This window comes from Phaenicophaeus curvirostris, chromosome 2 (assembly GCF_032191515.1).
Source record: "Phaenicophaeus curvirostris isolate KB17595 chromosome 2, BPBGC_Pcur_1.0, whole genome shotgun sequence".
Classification (NCBI taxonomy): Eukaryota; Metazoa; Chordata; class Aves; order Cuculiformes; family Cuculidae; genus Phaenicophaeus; species Phaenicophaeus curvirostris.
In genome coordinates, this window is record NC_091393.1 from 92,715,756 (window position 1) to 92,727,607 (window position 11,852).

The 11,852-nt window shown below is 42.4% G+C and overlaps 1 protein-coding gene across 4 annotated transcripts; it reads right to left on the reverse strand.

The window, feature by feature from the left end:
• Nucleotides 1–384: 384 nt before the first annotated feature.
• KCNG3 (potassium voltage-gated channel modifier subfamily G member 3) lies at nucleotides 385–11,017 on the reverse strand. 4 transcript variants are annotated; one of them, XM_069851026.1, is made up of 3 exons: nucleotides 10,321–11,017; nucleotides 1,622–1,695; nucleotides 385–1,027 (listed from the first exon to the last, which is right to left on the reverse strand). In XM_069851026.1, the coding sequence occupies exons 1-3, from the start codon at nucleotides 10,944–10,946 to the stop codon at nucleotides 669–671; spliced, it is 1,059 nt and encodes a 352-aa protein (XP_069707127.1). In that variant the 5' UTR covers nucleotides 10,947–11,017; the 3' UTR covers nucleotides 385–668. The 4 variants fall into 4 exon arrangements, with proteins under 4 accessions (XP_069707127.1, XP_069707126.1, XP_069707125.1 ...); XM_069851025.1 differs by having other exon boundaries at nucleotides 10,288–11,017; XM_069851024.1 differs by having other exon boundaries at nucleotides 885–1,695.
• Between the last annotated feature and the right edge of the window lie 835 nt (nucleotides 11,018–11,852).

Sequence of the window (11,852 nt, forward strand, 5' to 3'; positions counted from 1 at the left end):
ACTTCCATTGAAGCATATCCTTCAGTAAGGATTGCAGAATCTAAAGATTATGAAGCCTCATCTGATAGGGATCTGCTACTCTTGTTTTCCTGTGCTTTCTCAAGACTCTTTCAAGTGAAGGATTATTATAATTTGTCTTAGAGAACTTTCACTATGATATATATGTTTAATTAAATGTGGGGGGAAGGCAGGGGAAATCTCTGCTTTTGAGTATGTAATTTCAGGTGGATGGAGTTGAACTGAATATACGTAACATTTGGATAGCTTCCCCACTAAACTACCAAATAATATATTTATTAATACACTTTTTTTAATGCTGATCTTTATAAAGTACAACACTTGCTTCTACTAATGATCTGGCTCCAGAGGAAAAATTGTGGAAGTCCTTGCTACAACATTCAGAGGTGGCCCTCTTGCATGTCTCTAAATTATCAAATTCAGAGCAATGCCACTAACTTCACTGGTTTTACAGAAGATTTTTGTGCTTCATCAAAGATCAGAATCAGGCCTCAAGACTTTCTGCCCTACAGACCTTCATCTTTCCTGAGTTACAGAACCAGGTTTACTTTGTTGTGAAGCTCAAAAGTAGCAGTGATTCTCTTTCAGTATCTAATTTGATTATCTTAGTTAAAAATGTAGATATTTTACGCAAGACATTATCAATGCCTCTATGGAAATCTTTGAAAAACTTCTGCTACATGTTGCTTAGAATGGTATAAGGTGTAATTATGGGAAAGACAGATCTCAGTGTTAAGCCCATTTTTTGTTCTGCTTTTGTGTGTAAAGGTAAATAGAAGCCCAAACCAGTCTGGTTGAGGACTTCTGAATCGCCTTTTTGTTCTCTCAAAATTGAAACATCGCTCCCTCTCCCTGCAAGGTGCCCAAGGCAGATGGCCATCCTTCCTGGCTGAATGGTGACAGGCTTTCTCCAGGCTGGCGAGAATGTTGTTCCATAGGACCATCCAGTCAAGGAGGACACATGAAGGGACCTTCCACCATGTTCTTCTAAGACAAAGCTTAGCAATAACTACAACAAAATGCAAGTTTGGTCAATTTAAGAATTCAGCAGAGAGGCTTCTACTGTACCTAGCAGATCGGAACTTGAGCTCATGGTAACATTGCACAAAGCTGTGATAAATGAAAGTGATCGGCAAGGCTAATAAAACAATGCCACTAACCACACAAATTCCTCCAAGAATCCTTCCTGGTACTGTGATGGGACACATGTCACCATAACCAACTGTGGTCATTGAGATGATCACCCACCAACAAGCAGCAGGAATGCTGGCATAATCCTTATTCTTTGTTCCCAAGTCCAGCCCATTTTCAAGAAGCTGCGAAAGTGCACTGAAAATTGCCATAGCAACACAGATAAAGACAAGTAGCATCACCATCTCTCTGTAACAACGCTTCAGAGTCAGACCAAGTGTTTGAAGGCCAATGAAATGACGAGCCAGTTTAATCACCCAAAAAATCCTCATCATTCTTAAGACCCTCAAGGTGACTCCAGCCCTCTGAAGCTGCGAATTTTCGCCAGTGAAAACTGTCATTAGAACAGAGATGTAGTAAGGAGTAATTGCCAGTAAATCAATGATGTTGAGAGGTCTTCTGACAAACTCACACTTGTTTTTGGAGACGATGAACCTCACAATGCACTCTGCAGTGAACCAGCCTATGCAGATAGCTTCAATTATCCTGTCAAAAGAAACAAAGTACACTATTCATGTTCTGTGCAAAAGCTCTAGTAGATGTTTTGTTTTTTCACAGATATTACCAAATTGACATTTAGACCTTCACAAACAGCAAACAGAAAGCCATGGTGTTCTTACCCTACACATGGAACACCAGATTTCAGCAATTAACTTGAGGATCTAGTAAGTAGTTGAAACTGATCATTACTCACTCAATGATCATCTTCCTTGAACTACAGACTGCTGCTGGTCCTAATATTGGGCAAGTCTGCCTACAAAAACTGGAACCCTACAATAAACGGTACGCCACTGGTTTTAATGTGTAACATTATCTAGAATTCTTTTTTTTTTGTGGTTGGTTGGGGCTTGGCAGATTTTGTTCATTTTTTCATTTGTTTTAAATCTGAGGCCTGTGGATCAGTCAACTGGCTGGGTATGAGAAGCACTGTATAGAATGAGACTGTTAAACTAAAATGGAAGTGAAGATGAAGTAGGCAGAAATCAGCTTTTGCATTGGGTAATTCATGCAAATTTGCTCTTCAGGAGCCAACCACAACCAGTCTGTCTGATGGTTGGACTCCATGATCCGGTGGGTCTCTTCCAACCTGGTTATTCTATGATTCTATGATTTGCATCCCAAACAGGGACTTACCTAATACTATATTCAGGACTCTATAGGTGTTGCCACTAAACACAGATTCTTCATCATTGGGTACACAAAGTTATAAGCTTATGTCCTTCCATTTACCAATATGTTCTGCATTACTGATTTTTTCTTTTGTTTTAAATGTAACTCCACCTAAACAGTGTTGCAGCAAAAATGTTAAGGTAACCAAAGCAACAGGCAAGACCATCTTCTTGCCAAATAGATATAATGGCCTTAAGAAAAGAAATCCTGGAAGGCGATTTCAGTATGTTGTTAAATATTTTCAAGTCCCCGTGCAAATAATGAGATTTGAGAACTTGAAACCAGGAGAAGGTAGAAACAGAAGATGAAAATGTTGCTTTAAGATTATTTAATTACTGTTGTGTATGTAGTCTCAAATCTCCCATCTGAAAAAAACCTTTTTCTTAAGAAGTATGCTCACTTGTTTAATATAGGAGGGAATGGTTTGTTTTATTTTTTTCACAAACAGTTTAAGCAAAGCAAAAGCCAATCACTAATGCCTTCTCATACCAACAGGTCTGAAACGAAACTGATGTGAGAGTGCAGATTTGAATATACCATATACAACCAGAGCTTTTTTTGCTATGCAGGGATCCTAACAAGGTAGTGTCTGTAAAAACATTATGATTTGCAAGTAATAATCCAATTTCATTTCAAACCTAAGGTTTTGCTTCCTTAACACATCTGTATAATTTTTTTTATCAGTTCTGAAATCTATTGTTATAATTAAGACAATACCTTGTTAGGAAGACAATATTGTTCTGTAATTATGCTAATAGACTCGATAAACTAACTTTCAAAAAAGTTTCATACACTAATGTTTTATGTATTTTTTATTAATTTCATTTTAGTTATTCATTCACTTTAGTTTTACTAAAAAAAAATGGATAAAACAGTAACAATCAGTTGATGGAAAGTAGTAAGGTACACTAATTCCAGCCACAGCAGATTTAAATAGTTATTCACATAAAACTGACCTTGTTTTTCTTGTTTCATGAATAACAATGCAAGTTCTGGAAGGAAGTGGCCTTTCTTCATAAAGGGCTTATAAAACACATTAGCACCTTTTGATGGAAAGACCTGTAAATTTAAAAAATAGCTTGCTCTTAAGTTATGTGTGCTCTTCAAAATTAAACTCTTGAAAATACTAGTGCTTCCTTAATAACGACAATGAGTGATAACTACCTCAGACGCAGATTTAATTTCTTTTAAAAAATGCTCAGATCATAATGTCTTCTAAACAAAAGTCATGTACAAAATATAGAGAAGTTACTGTATGAATGTGGATTATTGTTCCTTTATGTTGAAAAAATCAAGAAAAAAATGTTAATGGGTAATTTCTCTTAAAACCTTTTTATATAAGATGAGGAAATACCTAAGATTTTTCCTAATAACATCAGTCAAACAGCAAGATCATGGTAATGGACACACTGATTAAGTCTTATGCATTGGCTAGTTGAGATTGTATCTGGATAGGAAGTTGCAGCCAGGAATATTTAACTATTCTAGTAAACTGTTTAATTACATTTTGTGTGAGTTCTCTGGTAGTGCTGCCTATATCCTATGACATGGAGCATTAAAATTAAAAACCAATTTGTATATTGTACCATTAAAAGATTTTTCACTCAATTTCTACCTGATGCCCTGAGAATGTTGGAAATGTGACTCCTCCATTTTGTCACAACTTAGGCAAGTTATCTCTGAGTTGAGCTTTAAGGAAGTTAGGTCCTGATCATTGTGATTCAGTAGAAGTCTTTATGAATCAACATTGAGTCAGTGGTCCAGTGTAACTTCGCAAATAGCTGTGCAAGTCAAAGTCTATGAAAAGTGATCAATCCATTGTTTTATGCTTGCAGTTCCTAGCACAAGAGATATGGAAATCAGTTATTCTTCAGTAGGAAGGACTGAAGAAACCTTTTATTGTAGAATGGACTTGAAGAGAGCTAAGGAACATTCACTAATGCCAAAAAGACAAAGCAAGATCTGGACAGTGGGAGATGCATTACTGCCACTCCGTTTTACAGTGAACTTCCAACTCTCCACTCCACATCTATCCTTCCTTCTCAGTTACACGCATCCTAGCTAGGGAGATGATGATGATGAAGGGTGCCCCTTATTTTCTTCTTTTCTCCCCTCGCTTCTTAGCCAGCAGTGAAAGATATTTCATTTTTCCTTTTTGCCTGTGTAGATGGATTTCTGCAGTCCTGGTTAATGGCGTAAAAGTGCGTGCTTTGGTGAAAACTAGAAAACCTAGAAAACTAGAAATGTGTGACCTGTTGGGAAATGTGGAGTGCTACATGCTATTTCCACTTCCAGATCAAGTCTCCCTCTCCTTATAGTGTCTTATCTTTATAGCTAACCTTATTAATGGATAAATAACATCTACTAAGGAAAGCAAATTTAACAGTTAGTCCTCAAGAGAACTTAACTAAGTATAAAGTTAAAGCCAAATAAAATGCATGCACTCAGATGACTGAAGTTACCGTATCTTCTATAATCAATTCTTAAAATATTTGCTGCATATTCACAGGACAGACTACCTTTTATTCCCTAGTCCTGAAGTAATGTATTAAAAGCTATAACTATGTAATTAAATCATGAGCTTTATTTGGTACAATGTAGTGCTTATTTTCTAAACTTCCAGAAACTTCCAGTTTTTTGTTTCCCCCTCCCCCATGAGTTCAGTTTTAAAACAGCTGGCACTCAAAAAGGAGATAGAAAAAAAACCTCATGAAGTGTTTCCTTGAAGATTCTCTACAAAATTTATAAATAATCCGAGAAAATACTAAGTCATAATTTTCATTCAGTTACAGCCTGTTTTTGCTCAAACTTAACTGTTCATTGTCCTAGACCTGAACACATTCAAGAGGGTTTTTCTCCTAGAATTTTAAGTCTCTTGGTACTTAATCTTTCAAGATTGCTCTAATGAGTCTTTTGCCCATAAACAGAAAATTAAAAGCTTTGTGAGCCTTATTTCTACTGTAATCCCAGCACTGTTCAATTTTCTGTTTGTTATTACTAAAAAAAAATCATATTGTACATGTCTCAGAATATTTCAATTTAACATTATTCTTTACCCCAGCTTGCCAGTTTGTATACTTTCAATATCCCCTGGTGAGCTGGTTGAAATCAAGCCAAAATATTTGTTAGTGGCAGTATTATCTATCAAGCTTGTAAATAAAACATAGACATCAACAGGACACACGAGGAAAACAGATGATATGATTAAAGACAGTATATGACAGGATTAAAAAGTAGTGTCTATCAGCACTGATTTGTTAAATCTTTCCTAAAGCCTGTTTCCATGTAAAGCACATTAAACCTGAAAGATGTCCAAGCAGTAGCCAGAATGATCCAATTCCTGCTCAGGAAGACTCCTAGTCATGTCAGCAAATGTGGTTTCTTTTTCAATGCTTTGGAAATCAACAAGGTTTCCATCACGCTACAAACTATAGAGTAAGGGCCACAGAACAGCTTGTTTCCCTATATTAAAAACCCTGCTGGCTTTTTTCCATTCTGTCTCTGCTTTGGTAGCAATAACATGTCCGATGCCTTATTTTGGAGGCAATAACCCAGCACTCCAGGGCAGGGGCAAATGCCTTTCACAGCTCTTGGAAGATGCCTGAATATGAACAATTCGAGCCCTCGGGTCCTCGGCATCTTTGCCATACAATCTGAACACAAGTAGCATCTAGTACTGGTGAGTTTGTTAAAGTTCTCCTCCGGCCAGGCAGTGATACACGTCTGTTCTTTATGTCATCTCTATTTTTCAAAAAGCTCATAAATTCATTAGAAGAATCCACACCCATGTTTTTAACTTAGCTTTGTAGTTCCATTTATTACCTTCAGCTTGTTTTAACTTAGCAAAAAGGTAGCGTTTGGGTTAGATCTTACCTAGGAAAGAAGTTTGGTTGGTTTTTTTTAACAGATGTTGGACATGAGCATTTGGGTGTTCTGAAAATGCAGCACCGTAAAGGAATAATGATTTTTTTGTGTGTCTAAAATTCAAATGTAACTTTTTAAGCTGATGTTTTGCAGAGATGAAGAAAGGCACGCTGCCTCTGTTGAGAGGTGCTTAGAGAAGTTACTGTGTTAATTTGCGTTTGCTAAGCAACACAGCAAGCGTATAGGCTTGATAACCAAGTGATTCTTTCAATACAGATCCAGTCTGATTAGTAAGTGGAAAACGGACAACAGTCTCTCCCTTATGCTAACAAGCTACTAGTATTTAGTTGTAGAAAAAGATTTTAAAGGCAGGTAGATACAACTGCACTGGCAATAAGTCAAGCAGCTTCAGATGACTTCCTATCACAGTCTGGGGAAGTTCTCCCCAGAAGATTATGCTTACGATCAGTTTATGGATGGGTCACTGATCAGAGACTCGCAATATGCATCTGTTGGCACAGTTCAGAGGAGAGCAAAGATGACTTGAAATTGCCAGAAGCAACAGAAGGGAAGACAGGTGTCCCTGCTGTCTGCTCCTAAACTGTGCAAATCTGATACAAATCTTCAGCTCTGACAAGCAAAACGTGCCAAGGCAGGAAAGGGAGTAAAAATCTTAAAATGCCCAAAATTTAAGAACTTATCCCTCATCCTGAGAATGGACCTGGGGAAGCCAATCTCTCTGCAAATCAAGTAATTATATTGTCAGTGTCTGCAAGATCTGGAAATCAGTGAGATTCAGAGGTCAGGTCCCCCAGTTCCTCTCCCTTTAATAAGGCTTGCTCCTGGAGTTCACTGTTGCCCTCTAAAGGATGTTATTCCAGAAATAGCAGTAGGCTGTTCACCCTTTGAGAGTATCCTTCACCATGAAAAATCATAACAATGTAATAGTTTTTGAGAACTGTTTGGTTGACTCAGTTCCTCTTCTGGTGAAGAGGTGTTCACACAAGAATAATAAACACAACTGGTATTAGCTATGTACTTCAGTAACCCTCACTGCAAACCTCATTAAAGAGGCTGATTTTGTAAATTACAGAGTTGGCGAGCCACTCAGGTCTAGAGATGATCTCCAGGGAAGCTGCAGACACTCTGCTAGAAGCTATTTTCACTACAGCTGCTCAAAGCAGTTCTGGGGATGGTTACCACAGTTCAGCCACAGAAACTATCCACGTGGCACCCTTCTGACCTCTAACATAACGCTGAGAGAAGGACAAGGGGGTTTATTAGTAAGCATGTGAGAGATTTAAAAATATCAAAATTTCTGAATTTCATGAGGTAGTGCTCACCTCGTCAAGGCGGTGATGCTGATCTGGATAGTCAGTTACATCCAAAATCCACAGCCTAAAGACTTCTAGATAAGCCCATTGACTTTTCATTTCTACAACTTTTCAAAATATGTTTTTAGAATAACGTAAAATTTTCCTACTAATAATTACAGTGCCACGTGAGCCAAAACTCACTTGCAAAGAGCATTCTCTTCACATTTTCTCTTAAAAAAATTATTTTTTGTATTATTATGTTAGATAGTTTATTCATTTCCATAAGGAACCTTAGTTAATTAAAAAAAAATATATAATTTGGCTTCAAACTTTTAAATGTATCAGAAACTAGCGGCCAGTTTTTTAAAAGCCTGCTCACCTACAATAGACAGTGTTGACACAGTACACAATCCCGAACACCACTGTGTGATTCCTGTGGTCAGACTCTCAAATAAGCCACTCAGTTTTTCAAAAACTTAGGTTTTCAAAAACCTAAGTAGCTAACTCATTCCAAATGAAATAACTACAAACTAAAGAAAAGTAAATATAAACAAGTAAAGGGAAAGTCAGATGACAACTGGGTACCTGAGGTCAAATCCTATGGCATATGTGAACAGTTGTAACTAAACTGAATAGCTCACTTAAAACCAACCGTAGCTCACGGGGTTTTTTGGGTTTTTTTTTCCCAGATATAACAGGTTTTTTAGTTGTGATGCAGCATATGCAATAAGGAAAGGAGTGGCTCCTGTAAGAGAACAAGGCCACCTCAGCAGATGGCCAGCTGTGGACAGAAAGGAGGACACGTGTATGTTTTCCATGCGTTCCCCACTGAATTGCCATCAGTTCCCACGCAGTGACAGCACATGGGTTAAGTCGCACATGAAATGAACCAGCCTCTGTTGGTGTTCATATGCGACAAGATGGTTAGAAACTGTTCAGCCGCAATTTTTACGGTTATCTCTCTTTTTTGTTGTTGCAGTTCCATGGAGTACTACAACCAGTATTGAAGAAACTTGCCCTACTGTTGACAGTGGTCTTTCTGGTTTTAAAAGCAGCCTTCACTGCCCTATGAAGTGCTTGGCTACACAGTACCTTCCAAATATTTAAGGTCTTGTCCTACAAACACTTGGTATACAATATGCAATCATTTTCAGAAGAGTGAAATTATATGTGTATATAATACACACATGTGCTTGAAGGCAAAGGCACTATGAAAGAAAAAAGTACATGTTATATGCAGTGCTCCTCTGCAAGTTGAGCTCTTTCAGTAAGAGAAAAATTATTGTTGACCCACACACCAGGAAGATGTAAACGAAGATAACAAAGATACGACTGGTGTTGTCAATGCTATGGTGATGTTGCATCTATTTCCCCATCAATTGGGAGTATCTAAGCAATTTTCTGCCTTACAAAAAGATCACCCAGAGCATCTACCCTTTGAAATAACATTGCAAAGCTTAAGTAAGACTTTTCAATTGGAAGAATCTTTAAGAGGAACTTCCGACATATCTGAATCAAAGCAGGAATCAACAGCTTTTCAATCTGTATCTGGTTTCTTTTTGTTCATACAATTACTTCTTTGGCTCAGTTACAATGAGAAATACAGGTGCAGTTTTCCATTAAGCTAATGGAAAATATGAAAATACTTTCCAAGGAATTAATTTGGCTACTAAGATATAATATATCACACTCCAATTAACTCTATGGTAAAAGATGATGATTTCATAGTGGCAAGGCTGCAATTTCTCTGTAGGGCCCCTTCAGCAGAGCAGAAGCTGAAAACTTTTATTTGAATATCCTGTGTGTTTTCAAAGGGAGAAGCTAGCAAACAGAAGAGACATTTACTTCTTCCTTTATATGAAATCCTACCAGAGAGGTCTTGATTCCGCTCTGTAAGGAACAGGAGAGCGAGAGAGAGAGAAAAACATATAAAGTCAGCAGAGCTGCATCGATGTAACCCTATGCTGAGGTCACAAAGAAGATGAAGAAGAGTTGGTTCTTAGTAGTGAGGCTCAAGATTAAGCCTTGTACCCTACGCCCTGGATTCTGAGACTCTTTTGCAATGTTTAGCGTGCTTGCACGTTTTATCTAAAGGAAATGTAAACATCCGTTATATTCATACAGTGGGGCGCTTATATGATGCGTTTGCAAGAGCTTAATGCACAGCCCGACCCTCTCTTGTGTTGCTCACATAAAGAATATGAGATGGAAAGAGGAAAGGAGGGTAAGGCTGCTCCCACATGCAAGAATTTACAAGCCGGGAACCCTAACAGGCACTGGCTCTGCTCCAGCAGACGGACCTGCAGAAATACACACAGAGAACATACAGGACGGAGCTTTTCCTAAAGGAGGAGAAGGAAATGCCTTTTTTTTTTCTTTTACGGTTTTGTTTTCCCCCTTTCCCCGCAATCTTAATGCCTAAAATATCATTTTCCGAGAGGTTGAACTTCTCTGCGGGGGCAAGGAGCGCCGCGGCTCCTTAGAGGCGGGGGTGAAGGGAGCTCCGGGATCCCGCGGAGGAGGCGGCACCGGCGCCGGGATCCGCTGGCGGCTGCGGGGGGGCGGGCGGCCCCGCGGGGCTCCGCTCCCCAGCCCCGCGCTCGGAGTCCCCGGGCACCGCCGCGCCGCCCCCTCCGATCTCCGCTCCGGACCGTCAGGACGAGGGGCAGGACAACACTGGACGGGACACACGGGGAGCGGACAGCGGGGAAATAAAGGATCCTCCTACCCTGAGGGCTCCCTGACTGACTCTGCCGTGTACCTGCTCTGCTCCTCCACGCTGCGGTTCTCCGGCGCCCGCCACTCGGGCAGGGTGCTGGCGCACAGCACCACCATGGACACGATGACGAAGAGGATGGAGACGGTAGCCAGGACCTGCGCGGCCACGGAAGACGTGGGCTCCTCGAAAGTCCTCCTCATCCTCTCCAGCCACTTGTCGCCCTCGGCTCCCGGCCGCCGCCGCCGCCCCTTGCCCGCGGGGCCCCCCGGCGGCTCCCCCGGCGGCTCCTCGGCCGAGTAGTACGTGCAGGTCTCGGACATGCGGTCGTCGAGGCGCCGCTGGCAGCAGTAGTCGAGGTGGGAGCCCTCCAGCCCCCAGTAGATCATCTCGTTGTAGAAGGAGAGCTCGCACATGTGCGGCACGAAGCGCAGGTGGCCGTGCCGGACGTACAGCATGATGAAGCCGAAAGCCTCCGAGTGCCGGTCGAAGAAGTACTCGTTCCGTTCCCGGTCGTAGTCGTCGCACACCTCCAGCACGTCCTGCTCCGACAGGCAGCCGTGCAGGCGGCTCACCCGCCGCAGCGGGAAATCCTTCAGCACCTCCCGGGAGAAGGAGTACCGGGTGCCTCCGACGTTCAACACCACCGAGGGGCCGCGGCCAAAGTTCATGGCTTGGGCGGGACGGAGGAGGGCGGGCAGGGCTGCCGGGGCTGCCCCGGCTCCGCTCGCACCGCTGGCGGGGCGGGGATGCGGGGTAGGGATGCAGGACAGGGATGCCGTCAGGGATGCGGGGCGGGGATGCGGGGCGGGGATGCCGTCAGGGATGCGGGGAGGGGATGATGGGCAGGGATGCCGTCAGGGATGCGGGGAGGGGATGCGGGGCAGGGATGCCGTCAGGGATGCGGGGCGGGGATGCGGGGCAGGGTTGCCGTCAGGGATGCGGGGTAGGGATGCAGGACAGGGATGCCGTCAGGGATGCGGGGAGGGGATGCGGGGCAGGGTTGCCGTCAGGGATGCGGGGCAGGGATGCGGGGCGCCCCCCCGGGCGATGCCGTTCGCGTCTCAGCGCCGGCGGGCGGGCGCCTCCGCGGGACCCCGCGAGGGCATGGCGGGACCGGGCAGCTCGGAGAGCCCGGTGCCGGCTCGGCGGGCGGGAGGCAGGGAGGGAGGGAGGGATGGAGGGAGAGAGGCGGGATGCGGGACGCGGACACGCCTCCCGCCCCGCCCGCGGGGACCGCGCCGAGCGGCGCCTCCTCGCCAGCCCCGCCGCCCGCACCGGGGCGAAGTTGGGCTGAAATCCCTAAACAACGCGTTCGGGGACGCTTCTCCTAAAAGGGGAAAAAAAAAAAAAGAAAGAAAGAAAAAAAAAGGAAAGGAAAAAAAAAGAAAGAAAAAAAAGAAAGAAAAAAAAAGAAAGGAAAAAAAAGAAAGAAAAAAAAGAAAAAATAGAAAAAAAAAAAAGAAAGAAAAAAAAGAAGCTGGAAGTGAAGCGTTTGAGCACGACGTAACCCGTCGCTCTCGTCTCATCTAATTCCTGCAAAACGCGGGTTTCTTTGGAACACCGCCACCACCCCC

Coding starts and splice junctions, on each gene's coding strand:
- KCNG3 (XM_069851023.1), bottom strand. CDS start 10,946: ATGAACTTTGGCCGCGGCCCCTCGGTGGTGTTGAACGTCGGAGGCACC. Junction 1,696..10,287: donor TCAGTCAGGGAGCCCTCAGG/GTAGGAGGATCC, acceptor TTCTTTTGACAG/GATAATTGAAGCTATCTGCA.